At 48.5% G+C, this 20,405-nt stretch overlaps 9 protein-coding genes and 3 non-coding genes across 12 annotated transcripts; 9 read left to right on the top strand and 3 right to left on the bottom strand.

Annotated features, from left to right (window-relative positions):
- Positions 1–138: 138 nt before the first annotated feature.
- Positions 139–1,777, top strand: FOXG_13480 (uncharacterized protein). Its single transcript, XM_018393463.1, has one exon. It carries the CDS (start codon positions 499–501, stop codon positions 946–948), a length of 450 nt encoding a protein of 149 aa, XP_018252732.1. The 5' UTR covers positions 139–498; the 3' UTR covers positions 949–1,777.
- FOXG_21178 lies at positions 1,447–1,540 on the top strand. Its single transcript has one exon. It is a non-coding gene; the product is annotated as a tRNA-Ile (tRNA).
- Positions 1,778–1,993: 216 nt separating the features above from the next.
- Positions 1,994–2,067, top strand: FOXG_21177. The gene has a single exon. It is a non-coding gene; the product is annotated as a tRNA-Val (tRNA).
- A 646-nt stretch (positions 2,068–2,713) lies between these two features.
- Positions 2,714–4,305, top strand: FOXG_21176 (uncharacterized protein; the record flags this gene model as incomplete). Its single annotated transcript, XM_018401502.1, has 4 exons — positions 2,714–2,974; positions 3,035–3,408; positions 3,455–3,566; positions 3,623–4,305. The coding sequence occupies 4 exons, from the start codon at positions 2,714–2,716 to the stop codon at positions 4,223–4,225; spliced, it is 1,350 nt and encodes a 449-aa protein (XP_018252731.1). The 3' UTR covers positions 4,226–4,305.
- A 664-nt stretch (positions 4,306–4,969) lies between these two features.
- FOXG_21175 lies at positions 4,970–5,068 on the bottom strand. Its single transcript has one exon. It is a non-coding gene; the product is annotated as a tRNA-Ser (tRNA).
- Positions 5,069–5,193: 125 nt separating this feature from the next.
- On the top strand, positions 5,194–6,518 carry FOXG_13477 (uncharacterized protein). Its single transcript, XM_018393462.1, has one exon. The coding sequence runs from the start codon at positions 5,444–5,446 to the stop codon at positions 6,428–6,430; it is 987 nt and encodes a 328-aa protein (XP_018252730.1). The 5' UTR covers positions 5,194–5,443; the 3' UTR covers positions 6,431–6,518.
- Positions 6,519–7,213: 695 nt separating this feature from the next.
- On the top strand, positions 7,214–8,884 carry FOXG_13476 (uncharacterized protein; the record flags this gene model as incomplete). Its single annotated transcript, XM_018393461.1, has 3 exons — positions 7,214–7,789; positions 7,839–7,986; positions 8,037–8,884. 3 exons carry the CDS (start codon positions 7,214–7,216, stop codon positions 8,882–8,884), a joined length of 1,572 nt encoding a protein of 523 aa, XP_018252729.1.
- FOXG_13475 (uncharacterized protein) lies at positions 8,843–10,463 on the bottom strand. The gene is made up of 8 exons (XM_018393460.1): positions 10,331–10,463; positions 10,059–10,277; positions 9,790–10,006; positions 9,689–9,739; positions 9,612–9,635; positions 9,456–9,563; positions 9,311–9,409; positions 8,843–9,261 (listed from the first exon to the last, which is right to left on the bottom strand). The coding sequence occupies exons 1-8, from the start codon at positions 10,352–10,354 to the stop codon at positions 8,939–8,941; spliced, it is 1,065 nt and encodes a 354-aa protein (XP_018252728.1). The 5' UTR covers positions 10,355–10,463; the 3' UTR covers positions 8,843–8,938.
- A 1,062-nt stretch (positions 10,464–11,525) lies between these two features.
- Positions 11,526–13,726, top strand: FOXG_13474 (uncharacterized protein). Its single transcript, XM_018393459.1, has 5 exons — positions 11,526–11,917; positions 11,970–12,132; positions 12,191–12,425; positions 12,478–13,418; positions 13,472–13,726. The coding sequence occupies exons 1-5, from the start codon at positions 11,718–11,720 to the stop codon at positions 13,550–13,552; spliced, it is 1,620 nt and encodes a 539-aa protein (XP_018252727.1). The 5' UTR covers positions 11,526–11,717; the 3' UTR covers positions 13,553–13,726.
- Positions 13,703–15,443, bottom strand: FOXG_13473 (cytochrome P450 oxidoreductase; the record flags this gene model as incomplete). The annotated part of the gene is made up of 4 exons (XM_018393458.1): positions 13,703–14,911; positions 14,964–14,987; positions 15,050–15,265; positions 15,315–15,443. The coding sequence occupies 4 exons, from the start codon at positions 15,441–15,443 to the stop codon at positions 13,703–13,705; spliced, it is 1,578 nt and encodes a 525-aa protein (XP_018252726.1).
- Positions 15,444–15,803: 360 nt separating this feature from the next.
- FOXG_21174 (uncharacterized protein) lies at positions 15,804–18,177 on the top strand (the record flags this gene model as incomplete). The annotated part of the gene is made up of 5 exons (XM_018401501.1): positions 15,804–16,918; positions 16,968–17,230; positions 17,278–17,384; positions 17,434–17,729; positions 17,783–18,177. The coding sequence occupies exons 1-5, from the start codon at positions 15,868–15,870 to the stop codon at positions 18,175–18,177; spliced, it is 2,112 nt and encodes a 703-aa protein (XP_018252725.1). The 5' UTR covers positions 15,804–15,867.
- A 309-nt stretch (positions 18,178–18,486) lies between these two features.
- Positions 18,487–19,965, top strand: FOXG_13472 (uncharacterized protein). The gene is made up of 3 exons (XM_018393457.1): positions 18,487–18,700; positions 18,760–19,544; positions 19,602–19,965. The coding sequence occupies exons 1-3, from the start codon at positions 18,511–18,513 to the stop codon at positions 19,749–19,751; spliced, it is 1,125 nt and encodes a 374-aa protein (XP_018252724.1). The 5' UTR covers positions 18,487–18,510; the 3' UTR covers positions 19,752–19,965.
- The last annotated feature ends 440 nt before the right edge of the window (positions 19,966–20,405 follow it).

Raw genomic sequence — 20,405 nt, 5'->3', positions numbered from 1 at the left:
AAAAGCATGCTGTTAGTGTGACCAATGATATTATCCAGCCGTGCACAGCCTTGAGTCTTAGTGGCGCAGCATTGGGAATACACCAGCAACCCTGTGAAATCATCCATCGTGACCGAAAACAGGGCAAGCGGCCCAAGACCTTCATTCTCAGGGTATGTCAGGGTATGCAAGTCTGTTACTCTCAACAGGCTATGCCGTTATTCCACCACTTTCTTATTGAGGGGCATTGAAAACATCAAAATATATCGAATTGGGCTTTGACATCCAGATGCAGGCATTCGAATCCTACAGCCACCATCTACAAATGGCAATAGCCGAGACTCATGTCATACCACTTGGCAATAGCTGATAAATACCCAACCATCACTTGCGTAATCCATGACGAGGCTTCAGGCATCAGTTTAAGCATAATTTACCAAAGATAAAGCATCAATATCGGCCTTTTCACCTTGACCGTATCTCGCAAAACAAGTCCGTTCACTAAAATAGAGTTTCACAATGCAGACCAAGACTTTCCTCACCACCCTTCTAGCCGCCCTCCCCGCAGCTCAGGCCTTCAAATTCACTGGTCCCGACCCCTCCGAGCCAATCGACGTCAGCAAAGAAGTCACCATCACTTGGGAGGGCAACATTCCCGACAGCCTCTCACGCAAGTTCGACTTCACTTGGTATTGTGAGCCTGATGATCGGAACAAACTCAGCTCTGACATCAGCCAACTTGTCGCCGACATCTATTTGTCCGACCATAAGTACAAGTTCCGATTCCACAACTCCAAGTCGATGCTTGAGCCATTCGCCGACAAAATCGCTACCAAGAAAGTGTTTTCTTTCCAGGCAGTATTCACGGATGAGAAGCAGGATGATCTTCAGCTTCAATACTGGAGTCAGAATTACACTATCGTTGGACTGGACAAGAGGGAGGACGAGAATTCAGAGGCTGATCTGTAAAGGATTGAGGCTGGTTCTAAGGCAGTGTCAAATCACAATCCCAGTGTTTTCGCTACAAGATTTCGTTCAGGGTATAACCTGTCTTGATTATCGCATGTCTGTAAAGAAGAGAATTGGAAATTAACTCTGAAGTACAAGTCACTGCAACTCGTGCAAAAGCATTAGCACGTTAACTTTGTCTAGTTAAGTTTTAAGTCTTGTAGGCAGATCAGCAGATCAGATAAAGGGTTCAGTACTTTGCCAAGCCTCCGTGAGTGTAGCTACACAGGCCCTGACAGTAGCCCTTGTCTGCTCTCACGTTCTGTCAATGGCGTATCGTAAAGCAGAGCTACCAAACAGCCGGCGAACTTGATCTCTCTGCGCCAGGAATACCTCCTCCCAGTCGATCTTGATGATTATCCGTGCTCAGTGCGCTCCACCACAGCTCCCGGCTCCCGATCTCGAGACTGTTCGCAACATGAGGCCACTACCTCACCAGCCAAGTCATCGAATCAGAAGGCTTCCGTAGCTCAGTTGGTTAGAGCGTCGTACTAATACTTCAACCCGAGTGTCGGTAATGCGAAGGTCTCAGGTTCAAGCCCTGGCGGGAGCAATCCCATTGCCCTCTGATTCGTCTTTTTGCCGTTATACTATGCGATATACTTTTGTGGTTTGTCCAAGCTAGATGCGGTCAGAAGATTCCATGTCATGCTCACGGGAGTTCTCATTTTGGTTGCCTTGATAAGAGAGTTGTAGTGGGGCAGGTGTCTTATCGGGAACATGCTATTGGACAATATGCAGTTCACCCTCTTAATAATGTGCAAGCGATGAAAATAGCTTTATGAAACCGCGGTGATATATGCTGTATATAGATTAACTAATTTTGCATCTCTTATTTAAATACCTTTCTTCTAGACAGTGAGTCGTATTATGAATTTCCTAATGCCGCGAATTATTAGATCTTGGTAAACTATTCTAAGTCTTCTCTAGTGTCGCAAGTCTTCCTCATTCTGTTTGAGGTCAAGGATCGCGTTGCAAAATGCTTTCTCATCCAATCACAAGGCCTGGTTCCGTGGTCTAGTTGGTTATGGCATCTCGTTAACACCGAGAAGGTCCCCGGTTCGATCCCGGGCGGAACCACATTTTTGCTAATGTCAATAAAGAACGCGCACATGGTGGCTACCATTTTATTTTTATTGACGATTGGCTGTAGCCCCATGGACTGGAGCAAGGCTGCAAAGAGGCAAGATATACTTGTTCTTTCTTTTGGCGTGGTAATATTATTAATAGAAATTTACTTTACTCTGCACTTTGAACAGAGATGTAGTTTCGAGTCACAGCATTGTCGAAATGAAGCATCATAAAGTCACCGATCAGACTTCAGAGAAGAGTGACTTCTGACATTTGCAGCAGGTACTACAAGATACGGCGAGAAATATCAACATCTCAAGTCCCAAGTCAAAGCCTTGTTTTGGGAGCGGAACTTACAAAGTGCAGGGTAAGAAACTGTCAACAAACGGTTGTGATAAGATAAACGCACAGCCACTTTTGTACACCGCCCCACAACCTTCTAGTAAACAAACCTGTGCCTCAACTTCGCGCTGCCTCAAATCAACAACACACATGCGGCATCGCAAAGCATAGCCACTCTTCTTCGACTTGCGCGGCCATATCCATACTGACATATATCAAACTCTATTATTCAAAGCTATCCGCTCTCTTACCACTATCGTCGAAAATCTTTCCCTGTCGTCTGCTTCTCCTCACTCTTTATGCATTTATGACTATGGCGCCTTCGACTATTTCCAAAGGGAGCGAAGTCGCAGTCCCAACTCCATTCAACAAAATCGGCGGCACCCCAGTTCAAACGTGTTTTCACCGCATTCGCGACGCCTGTGGCAAGTGGCCCTGGGAACTCTTCCACGTGAAACATCTTCCTTCCATCTGGAGCGTTTACGTGCTTCAGAAGTTGCACCAGGCCATCAAGCTGGCGCACTCATCACCCAAGGTTTCCCTCGAGGTTGTTCTGGAACATTTGGAACGCGTAGTAAACAAGAGAGGCAAGGATTCGATAGTCAAGGGCCGAGATGTTATATCGACAATCTAGTGGATTGCAGAGCAGAAGATAGCGATTTCGCAACAGGGCCCCCGAGAGAATAAGCAAAGGAAAATGACCGAAAAAGAAGCCCGCAAGCAACGCGGCCGGACGTCTGTCCAGCATCAGAGGGCGAAACGTCGAACAAACAATGCCCAGACACGGAGCGCTAATCTTGAGCACAATAGACATAACGGATGTGCCAAGAGTATTGATGCCAATCTAGTCCGCGATGTAATCGTCGTCGCCCAGTCGCCGAGTCCGTCACCTCAACCCAGACAGAACAACAAGCGTGATCTCACAGCCCCGCCTTCGCTTGACCTCAGCAACTCTCACTCCGAACCACTCAGTGTTGAGCAAACCGAGAGCCAAACCAAGAGGGGCGAGTTGGTTTAAAAAGAGGAAGAATGCGAGCGAACTTACAGCTCGTAGCGCCCCAGCACCAAAGCGGCAAAAGGCATCATCTCTGCCACCTCACACGCCCCGCGGTACGCTTGAAGCGAGCCACAAAGGCACGAGGATAAAAGACTTAACAGATGATGAGGTAATCTTGAGTCTGCATTACTCTCAAGCACCGAATGGACTGACTTTTGGCTCTAGAGCACATACATCTTGCGGTTGAACAACAAGACTACCGCCATTCGAAACAATGCCGACCGCGTACGTGCCCAGCAGATTGAGAACGAGAACCGACTGAAAGCGTTGAACTCCTCGCAACGTTTGCTCCAACAAGAACTCAACACCGCACAAGCCGACTTGACCAGAATCCGTCAGGATATACAGGACAATAATGTTATCCGAGACTCTATCCTTCGAATCATCCAGCGACGAGTCGCTGACAATGCCGATGGCTGGAATATCGCCCTAGAACGCTGCGATAAGTCGTTGAAAGTATTTGAGGATGACTCAAAGAAGACCATGGCGATCATAAACCACAAGAAACAAGAAATCGAACATGTTGACGAGATGGTTGCGTCGGCGAAACTAGCGGCTGAGCAATGTGCCGAACAGGCCGAGGCTCTGGCTGCGCACTTGGATCAATTGACTCGCATGAAATCGGCGTTCGATGTCCTGAAAGTTATGGTCGATATGGGACCTTTGGGACTGGCGAGCCTGGGTGGAGAGAAGCTGACAGAGCTGGAAAGACTGGTCACTCCGGATGTAGGAGGGGACGGAAAGGACGTTGAGATGAGAGAGGGATGAGTACCCAGCGAAGCCAATGTGATGGGTACTTGCGAAAGGTATCGAAAGCTGGGATATGTGCATATCAACGTTGAGACAAGCAACATTCTTAAGAAAGAAATGTGGTCTCTCATAAACTTAGCTATCTAGAAAAAACGGGAGGATAAATATCTGAAGTTGAGACAGGATATGAGCACCATAGCTCATCAATAACATTCATCATTTGCCCGAACCTTGAACAGGCCGGTAGCTCTTGATCACTTGCATTAATGACTTACATATTCCGTTTCGAAGAAGTTATACACACGTTATGTGCTTGAAGGAACACTTGACATGGCTAGCTGCTATAAACCCAGTGGTGCATGAAACCCTGGGTCCTTGAATTTGACGGGCCGCATCAACAAACACCATTAGGTCATCTTGTTTGCCGCTTCTGTGATCGGGCTAACCCTAGCCTAGCTGTTATGCACAGTAGTGAAGCCCAACCTGCCAGTCATCAAGATCTTATTCGAAGGCGCATCATACACCGCTTGCATGTGCGCTATTAATCGCTTCGGCTATCAATTGAAGACACATTGAACCAGCCATCTGCCTTTATCTCATGCTTAGATCTAGCGGAGTGTGTTAGGACAGAAAAGATCACGAGTGCCCCGCCGATGCGATAAAATGCTCAGCACATAAAATCGGACACAGAATCATCAACAAAACAAAAAATGAATGAGAATCGATTCATCTATCATCAAGATATGAATACAAAAAGAACATCGACAACGGCAGGATTCGAACCTACGCGTGCGAACACAATGCCTGTGATGTCTCATAAGAGATAGCAGGGCATCGCCTTAACCACTCGGCCACGTTGTCTTATCTTATCGGTGAGGTTTCCGCTTGCAACAAGCCTCTATGGGAAGACTCAGCAAACATGGGCTGTTATTTTATCTACCTTCCAGAAAAGGCGTTTTGATGGGGCTTTCATCAGACCTGCATATCGAAGACTTAATCTCATGATGATCAGCAACCTCGTTATTGCAATATGTCTGGGGTTACATTCATCTTCAGAACCGCATATGCTCTTACTGGATGAGTTGTTTTCCATGCCTCGGCTGCCGTTGCTTGCGCGGCACCTCCACTTTGTGCATGCGACGATCATATTATACACTCGCAATATCGTTTTCTATCATCGATCATACTGATAAAAGCATCTGCGTACCTTGGTTCCCATAGTTGACAACTGCAAAGATGTCTGATAACCCAACAACGCCTGAAGTTCAGGTCGACGAAAATACCACCTCCGACTCCGATTCAGTCTTCACCGCTGACTCCGTGGGTGCAACTACCTCTATTGCTAGCAGTGTTCTCAAATACAAATGGAAGCATGGCCGACGATACCACAGTGATCGCGCAGGACAATACAGTTTCCCCAATGATGACCAGGAGCAGGATCGCCTTGACATGATTCACCACGTTTTTTGCCGAACTGTAAAGGATCGATTGTTCCTGGCTCCCATAGACCCGGAGGGACTGAATGTTCTTGATATCGGAACAGGAACAGGAATTTGGGCAATTCAGTTCGGTGACGAGCATCCTTCTGCGACAGTGGTCGGAAATGACCTTAGCCCCATACAACCAGACTGGGTTCCTCCAAATGTCAAATTCATTGTGGACGATGTTGAAGCGGAATGGGTTGAGCCAATCCCATATGATTATATCCACTGCAGATACATGGCTGGGTCTATCAAAGACTGGCCCAGACTACTTCGACAAGCATACGACAACCTGAAGCCAGGCGGCTGGATCGAGCTTCAAGAAACAGCCAATACGCTCTATTCCGAGGATGACTCGATCAAGCCCGACAACGCGTTAGTCCAGATGATGGACTACCTGAAACTAGCCTGTGATAAGATTGGAAGAACCATGGATCCTGCGCCGTCTTTTCAGCAGTGGGCTAAGGAAGCTGGCTTCGCTAGTGTCAAAGAGGAGCGGTTCAAGCTTCCAATCGGACCATGGCCTAAGGATGAACGGCTCAAAGAGATAGGAACTTTGATGGGAGTTAACATGAGAGAAGGTGTAGCTGCCTTTACGGCGGTTTTGTTTACCGATGTTTTGGGATGGTCACGCGAAGAGGTTGAGCTCTTTAATGCTCGTGTTAGAGAGGCATCACGCGATAGATCTGTGCACCCGATGTTTGATTGCTTGATAGTCACTGGTCAGAAGCCGAAAGAGTAACCAAAATTGAGTTTCTCAGATCCAACGTACATGCATTTCCGAACTATTCTCTTTGTAATCTTCGTTAAAATGTCCTTGAACGGCTTCCTCCCATGACCGAGACTCCGGGACTGCTCCAGGGCGCGGTAGCGGTATATGCAAACCCTGGATTTCTCGCGAGTCATTTAGACCCGAGTCAGCAACAGCGCTTTTCCGTCCACTCACAAGCAAAAACAATCACCTGCCAGCAGTACATTACCCCAGATTTGCTGTTTTGACGGAGTCTTCTTCAGACCCCGAATCGTGGGGTAGTCCGAATATCGACTAGTCTCCGCGGCATTGAAATGGGAACATGGGGTAAACTTTACCGCAACAAGGTTAAGCCCTTGACCGATGATACTTCGCGATCCTACAGGGGATCAGTCCATGCGACATTATCCGGGGATACGTCGAAAATAGGTCTGTTTTGCGTATTAAGAGACAGGATATTCGTTCCCGTGCGAACTTACCGACTGGCTGAATCTGGGGATTTTCTGCGCTGATCTTGGCTAGTCTTGCGTGTTCCTCGGAGTAGATAGCTTGCCCAATGAATAGGGTTCCTAGTGAGGAGGAGTAAACGCATTGGTTTGGCTGACGATGATCGCTTCGAAGCATTATGCCACTGATGGAGTATTATATATCTGAGGAAATACTCACAAGAAATGGTTTCTCTTACGTAGTCTACTGTTTGATTGCAATTGCCAATTGGCATCTCGTTCTCTGACCTATCCCCGCTGCGCCAAGCCTCGGAGGCATTTTGTGGCCATGCTCTCCTCAAACCTTTCCGCCATATCATTTGCTTTCATGTTTCAGGGCTTTCAAAGCGTACTCTCAAAGCCCACCTGCACAGATCATACCTTCCGCTCCATAAAGCTCGCCAATGCCAAGATTCTATCCATCAGCACCAATCTCACCAACGCCGAGCTGCCGTCATTCCCAACCAATGAATGGCCCAATAACTCAACGGATCCACTTCCCGTGTGTCAAGTTACAGTCCAGTATACACACCCAGGCTGGAATGACACCATCAACACATATGTAACACTGCCAGTCTCAGGCTGGAACGGACGATTTGTTGGAGTAGGTGGCGGAGGCTGGTCAACGGGAGACCTACCCGACCTTGCACAACCTGCTTCCAATGGATATGCCGCTGTCACTACAGATGGTGGCCACCTCTTGGCTAACAGACAGGAGTTGGACTGGGCTTTAGATAGCACCGGAAACCTCAATTGGCCTGCTTTGCAGAACTTTGCAGCTGTTTCTCTGGATGATGCAGCGACATTGGGAAAAGCCGTGACAGCGGCTTATTACGGCAAAAAGCCAAGATACTCATACTGGAACGTAAGTATATCATACTCTTGGGCAGATGGGCTTTACTGATGGCTGTCAGGGGTGTTCTACAGGTGGACGACAGGGCCATATGATGGCGCAGAGGTATCCAACTCAGTATAATGGCGTTCTTGCTACCGCTTCTGCTTTCAACTGGGACAAGTTTGTTACATCGGAGTACTGGCCGCAGGTTGTTATGCACAAGCTCGGTAAGATTATTGCCTCATTATTAGAAGCCTGCCATGCTAACCTGTTTCAGACTATTATCCTCCTATCTGCGAGCTCAACGCCATCACTAAGGCTGCAATTGAAGCTTGTGACCAACTAGATGGAGTCAAAGACGGTGTTATCTCAAACCCAGATCTGTGCAAGTTCGACCCCAAGTCTGTCGTTGGTAAATCGGTAGAGTGTACCAACCCATCTGGCACAATCAAGATTTCCAAGAAGGGCTCTGAGGTTGCTCATCTGACCTGGCGCGGTCCGGAGACAGAAGATGGCAAGTTTCTCTGGTATGGACTTGATCGTGGCGCAGACTTGAGTGGTCTTGCCAATACCACATGCGCATCGTTGAAGGATTGCACTTCAAGTCCCTTCGCCATTGCTCAAGACTGGCTCACCACTTTCCTTCTTCAGGATCAATCAGCTAGTCTGGAAGACTTGTCCCACGCAGAGTACAGCAAGCTCTTCCGGCAATCCGTTAACCGCTTTGCCTCAGTAATGGGTACATCAGACCCGGATCTCACAGACTTCAAGAAAGCAGGAGGAAAATTGATCTCATGGCACGGAACAGCAGATCAACTCATCCCGCACAAGGGCTCAGTGGATTACTACAAGCGTGTTCTCGAGGAAGATTCTAGCGCCACGGATTACTACAGATTCTTCGAAGCACCAGGTGTTGCGCACTGCAAAGGCGGCGATGGATGGTATCCTGGAAGTGCGTTTGACGCTCTTGTCAGGTGGGTTGAACACGGCAAAGCACCCGAGACTCTGTATGCGGAGACTGTTGGCACGGAAAAGCGACGAGCTGTTGAGTTGTGCGCTTATCCAAAGCGGCTAACATACAAGGGCGGCAACCCAGATGTCGCATCCTCTTTTACTTGCAAGTAAACATTTCGCTTCCATAAATTATTACAAATTATATATATATACATATAAAAACACTTAAGCGAAGCTATCAAGCCTAGCCTGTGATCGTCTCGCCTCCTCCTCGCTGCTATGGTGCATTTGAATGGTGGTGTTGACAGTGATACCAGGAGTTTTATCACTAGTCGTACTTCGTCCCGCCACTGAATGCGCAGACTCCTTGAATAGTTCGTCCTGTGAATCGTTGTCGAGCTTTTGCGTACCGCCCATGACGTTTGTGACGATTCGGCTTTGGTTCGTTCGTCGGGATCGTGGTTGACCGGTGGAGGAGAGCTCGTAGCGTCCGTAGTTGGAGCCTGATCGGGCAGATGACATTTGGCCAAGGAAGAGAGTTCGCAGCGCTGGAGAATCTGTTAGTGGGATGGAGATAGTGGAGATGGGTAGACGTACGTGGAAGACAGGTTGCGATGATGGCGACGGCGGTTTCGATCATGGAAACGGTGCATGTCAACATGGTTTCGTTCTTCTTGGAGTAGTAGGCTCGAATGACTGAAGTCGTTAGCGAAGCTCGTGGTAAAGAAGTTGGAGGACGCACTGCTCGCGATGACGACCAGGAAACCGAGGGCGAAGATGGCTGCAACACCGATCTTTTGCTTTGTCTTCATCTGGAGCTTCATGACCATGGTGATGGGAAGACTGATGGCTGCGATTTATTAGTCGGGCAACTTGAATCCGTATCTTCTAAACATACTGATGACGTCGGTGCCGATATTTACTGTAAAGAGTTAGTATTGCGCATATAGACTCCAAAGGGATGAAATAACATACGGATAACGGTCAACCAATAGTTCTTCTCTGCTTCCTTCGGGTCGCACTGATCTGTTCAGTCGTCAGCATATGTTGTCTCAAACGGGAGTGAGGTAACGCACAGTTTGGATCTTGCGACCATCGCTTGTCATGTGGGAAACATTGAAAAATGATATGGAAGAAGATGGTAGCCCAGAAAATCACCAAGAGACCAAGAGTGACGTTGTAAATAACCTGCAGCTTTGTTCCAGGAGCAGCAAGTCGCTTGTAGAACAGAACCAGAGCAATCTTGATGGCCCATAACGAGGTGACGTAGAGAATCGATCCGGGAACGATCATCTTGTTGGTTGTTAGCAAATATCAGTATTGCGATCGAGAGACATCAACTCACCTTCATGATCTGGATAAACTCATCGCGAGAAGCATTCGCCATATCCGCCATTCCCAAATTCCACATATGCTGCTGGATGATCAAATCACCGATCAAACAACACGCCGCCAGAATAATGAGTCCATCATCAATCGCCAATAGTCCAAGCTTGCGCACACGAACCCATATTCTCAAAATCAGAAAGATGCACGCAATGACGGTACAAATGTACCACGAAATCTAAAACCATCAGCAAAAACATCACCATAACCTCGTCAAAAGTATAAACTTACAACTTGTCCCAGACCCTCAGCCATTGCGACGTTGGTCTGATCTGATCTGCAAAACAACCTAGCACAAAATGCAAGGCAAGGTGGGAATGCAGCAAGACTTATTTCCTACCGAAGGATCCGGAGCCCAAACCCCAAACCCCCCTGATCAACAGGACCCGTGGACTCGGTCCTTGGTATCAGCTCATTGTGTAAGAGATTGTCAGAGTGAGATTCCAGAAGCCGTTACTTCTGTGGAGAGTCCTGACAGACTTGTCTCTAGCTCCGAAGTCAAAAGGGCACCAAATGTGGATTTTGCGCGGCGATATCCAGTCATGTTTCCAACCAGACTTGTGCACCTGAACTAGTGGCGCGGAAAGAAAAACCTCGGAACAACAAGGTGGACACTCCGCACAAATATTGGCTATGGCTATATCTCGTAAGGTATTATTCATTAGTGTCTTGGTTTCTAATATTATGACTCAAGTGACATTGAGCGGAATTAGCAGTAAGGCAATTGGGCTGACGTCCGGGTGTCTGGATTGGCTGATATGCAAGGGACGTGGTTTGTCGGCGCCGAGAGGGATTCCCGTAACCTTCTGCTTCGGGATGTGCGTCGGAGGATCGTCGTAAGGGTTCCAATCCGATGCGAGAGATCTGTGCTTGATTATCAAGCTCGGTCGGCGAACTGGCACTGTTGCGATTGACCAGGGGCAGCTTGGCCGATCAATTCCTATCGTGGAGAACAATCTCAACCATCAAGGAGCTGTCAATCCACAAATTCTGTCATTTTGCACTGATGGATAAGCGATGTGGGATCTCTCATTGAGCCTCGGATCCATCTGGCATCAAAAGATCAGCGTAAAATGCCCACTGTGATGCTATCAACGGCAATGGCTTGCAACTAACAGAGTTGGCCGTGAAGCCGCTCAACTTCTGCCCTACGCAGTATATCCGGCGTTTCTTTTCAATAGTCTCACCAGCCTCCCGTTCTTCCCGTGAGCCCCTTTTTTTATTACCCAACATCTTTTTTTTTTTTCCCCAAGTCGAGATTTTACAGGCATTCTGGATCCATGACTCGGATCATGCATGACAAAATCGACCGGTGCACGTTCCGCGAAACTCTATTATAGTGCATGTTCCGGCTGTGTCCTACTAAATACAGTTAGAAGCCCCCAGCACTAAAGGGCCTTGGTTCCACTGCCGAGACCGCTCAGACGTCTCATTGTAGCTAAGCGTCCGCCGCTCGGAAATTCTTCGTCTCTGATATAGGCGAATCGAATAATAGCAAGCATCTTTTGGTGATAAAAACCAAAAGCTGCGGGAACTTCTGTCCACTCATTCTTCAAGCTTTTCTCGTGTCTCAGTCGATCTTCACCTTTTCCCGTCCCGTCTCATCACATTCCTCACCATGGGCCTCAGCAGCATGTTCACAACAACAGGTTTAATCCTGGCCGCCACGTGTCTTGTCCCTGTGACTGCGAAGCCTCCCTGTCCTCCAATTCCGCAAGCTGCTCTTCCTCAGGGTGACATTCAAGGTTTCCGTGACAAGCACTGTAACGCCGTTTATCTTGGTGTTCCTTTTGCTGCTTCCACTGGTGGCCAAAACAGGTAGGTCATCTAATTGTTTGTTTCACATTTTGATGAGCTGACACTGGTGTAGATGGAAGGCTCCTCAGGATCTTCCCGAGTCTCGTTCCAAGTTCCAGGCTACGTCATATGGTGCGACATGTCCTCAAGCCATCTCAAACGATGCCTTTACTCGTCAAGATGAGGATTGTCTGAACCTTAACATCTGGGCCCCATCCAAGGGCAAGAACTTGCCTGTCAGCCTTACCCTACCCTCCCGCATAATATTCCGAGACACAAACTGACACCCACTAGGTATTCGTTTACATGTATGGCGGTGCTATGGTCACTGGCTCCAGCAGCAACCCCCAGATCCAAGGCACAAACTTTGCTCGCAATGGAGTTGTTTACGTCAACTTCAACACCCGCGAGAGCATCTTTGCTTCGCCTCATTCTTCTGAGTTGACGAGCGCCAACCCTGATGAGACACAGAACTTTAGCATTTTGGATGTCGAGAAGGCTCTTGACTGGGTCCACAAGAACATCAGGGGTATGTTTCACGCTTATCGATCACATGCAAAACTTGACTAACGTTTATGCAGCCTTTGGAGGTAACCCTGACCATATTGTCTTTGGTGGTCACTCTTCTGGTGGTGTCCAGGTCGATCACTACCTATGGAACAACCCCAACACCTTCCTCAAGGGTGCCGTCGAGATGAGCGCCAACGCCATGTCCGGCCCCGCTTACGCTCCCGTTGATGAGGCTCTTAACGCTGTCGCCGAGGAAGTTGGCTGCCCCAAGGGCGGCAACGGTCAGCTCGACTGTCTCCGCAACAAGGACATCCTTGACTTCCAGACCAAGAACTTCAACTCCACCTTCAACACTTGGTTCACTCCCGTTGTTGACGATATCACCCGCTTCTCTGACTACTCTGCCCGTTTCGCTGCCGGAAACTATCCTTCCCATGTCCCCATGCTGACTGGTACCTCCAACGGAGAGGGTACCATCTTCAGCCTCGTCTACGGCGCTGAGAACAGCAACTTCAGCTCTTGGATCAACACTTTCGATGCCGATAGCGCTCATATCCCCGATGAGTCTCTGATCCAGGCATACAACCCCAACGACTACGCCACCGAGTCTCTCCGCAGCGGTATCCAGTACGGTGATGCCCGCTTCAACTGCCCCGTTGACTATCTCCTCGACATGCGAAGTGAGCAGCAGAAGACCTGGGTCTACCGCTTCTTCGGCAAGTACGATAACGTCGTTGGACCCCCCAACACTGCTCCTACCCACGGTACTGAGGTTCCTTTCTTCCACGGTGGTAATGAGTGCTTTGCCGCTCTTCAGGGTGTCACCAAGGCTCAGCAGGCTCTTGCCGATTCTATCCACAACTGGTTTGTTCAGTGGATCAAGAACCCCGCTGCCGGACCTGGCTGGGATACCGTTGACAAGGCCGAGGAGGTGGTCAAGCTTGGAGTTCCCGGTGACGAGCTTGCCCGTGGCAAGGCTCCCCGCAGCGAGTTCAACGCTGTCTGCCAGGCTGTAAGTGCCCATACCTTATCATTTTTACAAGACACAACACTGACATGTCCCAGGTCTACAAGCCCAACTTCCCTAAGTACCCCGTCGTCCAGTCCGTCGCTGGTCTTGTCGAGGAGCTCTTGGGCTCTGCCTAAACTTATATACATATAGATTACGATCTGCCTCCGAGATATGAATAGTGTTGGGACACATGATGAAGCAATGCTGCAGTGCCATTCTTGATGATTGACTTTAGTCAACTATGAAAACTTGATAGATACATAATTATTAATTGAGAACATTCTCTAACGCCACTGCTTCGTCTCAGGATCCAGGACATCTTTCTCAGCCTTCTTCCAACTCTCGATCACCTGAGCCTTCTTTTCCTCAGACCTTGGAATGATTCTAGCTGGAAATTCCTCGGGCATGCATACGAAGCCTTGAGTCAGCTTATCTGGATCTGGCAAAACGGGCTTGCCGTTCTTATCCACAGTAGGCTTAATATTAAATGCCCATAGGATCCGTGAAATGCCCAGGAATAAGCTTCGTTCGGCAACGTGAATTCCAGGGCAAATACGACGGCCTGCGCCAAAAGTGAACTGATCCCGTTTTGACGCGTCTGGGTTGGCTGCGGCGTCTGCCAAGCTCTGGAAGTCATCCCGGTACCTGTCAGGGTTGAACTGGCGAGGGTTGGGATGACGCTCAGGATCCATATGAATACCCCAGACATTGTTGAGAACACCTGCGCCCTTGGGGATAAGATATCCGTTGTATGTATCGTCCTGCGTGACAGCATGAGGAACAGCACCGAGGATGGTTGTCGGCATCCATCGCAATGTCTCTTTCATGCATGCGCGGACATACTGAAGGCTCTGCTCGTCATCCATAGTTGGCATGCGCTTACCAACTACTTTGTCGATTTCGTCCTGAGCCTTTCGCTGGATCTCAGGATAAAGAAGCATTGCCTGCACAAAGGCATACAGGGTGCTAGATGTTGTGTCTGAACCCGCTTCAAGGAGAGTCCCAGAGATATAAGCAGCTTGCGCATCATCAAACTTTTCCTTCTCTTGCGCTTCGGCTAATCCAACACAGAAACATGGCTTAATAGAGCCATCTGCGATGTCCTGCTTCGCCTTAAGCCAATGACTCATGTAGAGATCCTTTTCCTTCTTATGAAGCTCCTTGGCTTTCCTCTGCACGGGCAAGAGAAAGTCAGGCAGCTTCCTAAGTACGGGGAACGAGTCAAGGAGGGCAGCGATACCGGTTTGATTGATCTCGGCAAACTCAGCAAAGCCGTCGAAGAGCTGCATGAGCTTGGGGTCTCGATAGATAGGCGAGCGCCAGCCAAATACCATGGTTGTTGTGAGTGCGTTGGAGTATCGTCGAATACTCTGGAGGAATTGATCGGGTTGAACGATCATCTCATATAGCATTTGCTTGTTCTCGAGGTCTTGGTAGGGCACGTAGCTCCTGGCTGTGGTGACGTTGAGCAGCGAGTGTACCAGTTTGCGGAACTTAAGACTGTGTTAGGCTATATCGTAGCTAAACCACTCAAGGGTGACTTACTGATCTCCATGTTGGTCCATATCCCTGAGGAAGGAAATAACTGTTAGTGTCATTGTAGGTAAAGGTTGGGGTCGAGAATGACGAACCATCATCAGAAGTCTGAGACCACCGCTGCCAAGAATCTGCCCAACGTACATTTCTTGTCGGTCAGAGTAGAGTGCACTCTTCTTATCGAGCAGATCCTTGACAGCTTGGGCGCTTGACAAGACAATGAAAGGCTTAGTGCCCAGAATGAGACTATAAACAGGCCCATACTCGTCTGCCCACTTACGGAATTGCAGATGGGCATCTTTTGTGGGCATCTGATACTATCAGTAAGAGTGTTTGCAAATTCTGTGAAGAAGGCTGTACCAAGTGAATGTTTCCAAGGATCGGCAGTGTAGGAGGTCCAGGTGGATAATTCTTGGGTCTTCTACCAGTGAACAGCAGACGTACGAAGATCGCAGCGAGAGCGACCCAAAATAATTGTACGGTCAGCATAATGGAGAAATGTGAGTGAAAAAGTGAATCCAATTGTTTCGTGAGCTGGAAGCAAATTGCAATCATTTCATTCATCTGCCTTTATATAAGATGCGTCTCACAATCGCCCAGTGTCGAGTCTTGCAGCGGAACTATGTGGGATAGCTATAGACGCCACACCTTCTCCTGACCCGTCTTGATTGATCATGTTGGCCCTTGTCTCCAACTACCCAAAGCAGTGGTTGACCAACTTCTGAGCTCTCATTCGCCTCCCACAAGGACTCCGACTGGCCCCGTTTCCTCCACGGAGCACAGCCCCACTTCCCCGCGATCTGAAAACCTAAACCGGGATCGAAACCGGAATGCGGAGTTGCATCATCTTTGTCCCATCAAAGCTACATCTTTCCCTCGTCACAATCCAATCCACCCACATTGACATCCGACAATGTCTGACAACGCATCATCCTCAGGGGCCGGGTTTGCGTGTCCCCGCTGTAGCAAGACGTACAAACGACGAGAACACCTCCAGCGTCACGCTGCATCCCACACTAGCCTCCGACCTCACAGATGTAGCTTCTGTGGCCAATCATACCAACGAGCGGATGTACTCAAGCGACATGCTCTAGCCTGCCAGACCAAAGTCAGGACCGGGGAGGTATCGGCTACAGCGTCCAGCAGCCGACGAGCATGCGACCTCTGCGTTCAGCAGAAGAAGGCCTGTAGCACTGGCCAGCCATGCGAACATTGTCGTCGGAAGTCGGTCCAATGTATTTACTCCTTCAGTAACGGTGTAGTAACAGAAAGCAACTTGCTCGTAGGCCAGGATGAGAAGCAATATGATGACGAAACCAACCTACCGACCGTGGTGTTTGGAGATGACACGCTATTCGACTATCTTGGCAACTATACTTCAGTCTCTGATATGCTCCAAGGATCAGATAACAATCAAGACTGGTTGGACTTCATCAACCTCGCTGCCGGTCATTTTCAGATAATGCCGACCAGTCCCCAAACGCACCTAGACAATTACACCTTTCACTTTCTCGACAATTTCACGAGAAGATCTGGGCTGGTGGGCTCATTTGACTGCGGGACATTTGAACAGCGAGTGCAGGTTGAGGCATCTCACCGACCAGGCGAAGGCCAGGGTTGCCTTACTACGGAATTAGACGAGCTTGTACACCTCAATGGCTCATCAAGGGATCTTCCGCGACCGCAACCATTAGATCTCCATGACCCTCTCATCATCCAAACTCACCAAATACTTCTAGACATCAAAGAAGTCGTTACCGTCAAACCTCGAAACAGCGTCGTCGAGCTAGAATGGTCGACGGTCCTAGAACAGACCTGTATCCAATTCTTTTCTCCGCATAATTTACGGAAATATCTTTCCCTCTTCTGGCATATATGGCACCCTAACGTCAACTTCGTGCACCGGCCTACTTTTGACCCAGTGACCTCGAAGTCAATCCTTGTGGCTTGCATGGCATTGATAGGTATGTAACCCTAAAGCTATCTCTGAAGGATAAATCTTAACGTCAATAGGTGCGAGTGTGTCACCTAGCAAGACTGATAACGAACAAGCGAAGATCTGGTTCAACTGTGTCGAAGAAATCGTCTTTACTGATGACGACTTTTGCAACGACCCTCTAAACAACCAGGACACCCTGTTGCTGAATCCGATCCAAAATATTTCGAAGATCCAAGCCCTGCAGGCAGCATATATGGTTTGTCTCTACCAGGGATGGGAGGGAACAGAGGCAAACAAACGACGAATCCGTCGATACCGGTTCAGTACTGTCATATCTGTAAGATATCCGGTCTCTCCTGGTCACATCAACTAATAAATGTTCAGATGGCAAGAGACTTTGGTATTATGTCTGCCAGGCACCCGGATTACTCTACGTGCCTATATGACAGATTTGATTGGAGAGACTTTGCTGCACGAGAGCAGCTGATACGGTAAACAGGCTTCGTATACATGTTGACCAATAACTGACATTTACTTAAGTACCTTTCTCTGGATATATCTTCTGGACCATGCATTCGTGATCTTCAACAACCTACCTCCTAGGATGGTCATCAAAGAAATGAGCATGCATATGGCATTTCCTGAAGCAGCCTTCCAAGCCAGCACATCAACAGAATGCGCTCGAGAACTACAAAACTGGCACTTGCGATCCACGCTGTTAAGAAACATAACCTTTCGTGAGGTTGTTGAGAGCTTTTGTGGAAGATCTTTCTCGAGTGACATGCGACGGCTCTTCGCTGATCTTGGTCCCCTTAACCTCTTCGCGGTTGTATCAGGTAAGACTACCAAACAAGCCTCAACTACCCTACTGTTCTGATACATGTTACAGCCTTCCATGCACTGATATTTCAACACCAAAACTCCTTTGGTGGCCATGATCAACTACAGGCAGTTCGCAACGCTCTCGATAATTGGAAATCAGCTTGGGAAACATACTCAGATGAATTCTCATTCTCACCGCCACATGTCATGGTTGACAGACATAATGTGGCAACGGAGAATCTATGGAGGAGGGTAGGCTTTATGCGGCATTCTCCAGAATATTGGCTCCTGGGGAAACTGCTGGTTGATCGCCTTTCAAGTGATTCATTCGGAAGTCCTGAGTCTACGGTGCCTGATGCGAGCGGTTCAGCACACGAACCGATTCTCACGAGATATGATCAAACGAGTATGCTTCAAGTCAATGACTTGATCACAGGGTTTCAGAATGTACATATTCACTAGGCAAGCTGTCGATTAGAACCTTCTCGTCATCCCAGAACTATTCCATTGTTTCCACTACCGTCCCGAGCATTTCGCTCCATTATCTAAGAAAGACCTCGAACCCTCAGGCGCATAATCCAGTAACCCTACTATGTAGTCGGTAGTCCAGTAACGGAGTTACTCGAGATCGCCATTCCGCCCCCACATCGTCTCCGACCGGCATCTTCCAGCGGCAAGTAGCCTCGGAAAAGCGCTGTAACCCCCGCGATTTGCAACCAGCGCATCAAAAGCCTAATAATGCGGGGGGTTTCTCCCATGTTGAAATAATATGTTACATTGTTCATCGACGAGAAAATGACACGGACAACAGCACTTATTGCACCAGCCTTGGATGGCAGCTTCGAACTAAAGGAAGTCTATTTGGACTCTCTGCAACCAGATGAAGCGTTGATAGAGATCCACGCCTCTGGTGTCTGCCATACTGACCTTTCTTGTGCAAGTGGTAAATTGCCATGCGCACCGAATGCTGTTCTTGGCCACGAAGGTAGCTCATGTCGACTGCTGCATCACAGATACGTATGCTAACTATCATGACCGTTGCAGGAGGAGGCGTTGTTCTCGAGATAGGCGCAAATGTTACTTCTGTCTCACCCGGCGATAAAGTCCTTCTATCCTTCTCATCCTGTGGCTCATGTCCTGGATGCAAATCAGACCACCCAGCCTATTGCTACAGCTTCAACAATTACAACTTCGGTGGAAAGCGACCGGACGGATCAGCTGCCATGTCCATTATGAAAGATGGGACGAGGCAACCGATTTACAGCACCTTCTTCGGCCAAAGCTCCTTTGCGGCGCGAACAATTGTTCATCGATCAAGTATTGTCAAGGTTCCTCAACAAACACCACTGGACCTCTTTGCGCCATTGGGATGTGGCATCCAGACAGGCGTTGGTGCTGTGTTCAATACTTTGAATGTTAAGCCCGGTACCTCTATCGCGATTTTCGGCGTGGGATCTGTTGGCTTGGCTGCCGTGATGGCTGCAAAGGCACGGAAGGCCAGCAGAATCATAGCGATTGACCTGCAGCCAGAGCGACTAGAACTTGCCAAAGAGTTAGGTGCTACGGATGGAGTTCTCGGTCCAGATCAGGAGTACATAATCAAGGCGATAAAGAACATCTGCCCCCCTCTTGGTGTCGACTTTGCAGTTGACTGTACTGGCGTCCCCTCCATCGTCGAAACTATGGTCGCTGCGTTGGGAATGAGGGGCAGGGCAGCTACAGTTGGCGCACCTGGAGGCAACGCGCATGCTAAGATAGATATCATGAGTCATCTCACGTACGGCAAGGAGTACGTGGGTTGCTCTGAGGGTGATAGCAACCCTGGGGTTGTGAGTATTAGCCCTGTCTTAATCTGAGCCTACCGTTACTGACTGGTCTCCGACTAGCTGATCCCTGAGCTCATCGAGATGCATGCCAAGGGCCTTCTGCCACTGGAGAAGCTGATAGCATATTATGATATCAAGGATTATGAGAAGGCTATGGCCGACATGAAGAGTGGAAAAGTCATTAAACCAGTCTTGAAATGGACTGGCTAGCCGCTATAGAACCAGACAATGGTCTTACTTACACAAGAATCGTGGCATTAGCTGCACCGCCTCGTCCTCACCCGAGGCTGATGGTTGAACAAGAATAGTAAAAACAAATTTATTGTATTTTCTTAACGGGGCCAGACTGGCATTGTAAACTTCAAGATCAAGTTTTGCCGAAGCATTCTATGATGCCATTGAAGACCAAAGAAGGAAGCTGAACCATAATGCGATGGTACCAATATTTCATGCATGCATCGTCAAACCCAGGTACGTGAACGTCAATCATACGTGTAAACTCAACAAATGCGCATTTTTCGGCTGTGAGACCGTCTGCCAACGGGTTTCTCTCCGATTGCAAATAATTCTAGAACAACATAATATTTTTGTTTATCAGTAGATGATTGGGCCTTGTGTTCTTCCAGATACCATCAGCGTTGAGAGCCAATACCCCAACTACGGTATCGGGAAATGTTGTCCGCTTTTAGTACCAATGCCACTGTCGAGTGATAATGTACTGCTTCCCATTGGCTGAGATCGGATTCATGCCTCCAAGTCGTGATGCTAGTGGCTTGGCCTAAAATTGGGGAAGCCACAAAGTTGAAACCCGCGGAATGAATTCCCCGAATTAGGCAACGCACCATCATTTCAGACAAATCCCGA

Source organism: Fusarium oxysporum, chromosome 12 (genome assembly GCF_000149955.1).
Source record: "Fusarium oxysporum f. sp. lycopersici 4287 chromosome 12, whole genome shotgun sequence".
NCBI lineage: Eukaryota > Fungi > Ascomycota > Sordariomycetes > Hypocreales > Nectriaceae > Fusarium > Fusarium oxysporum.
The sequence above is the reverse complement of the archived record's forward strand: the minus strand, read 5'-3'. Positions and strand labels throughout refer to the sequence as shown.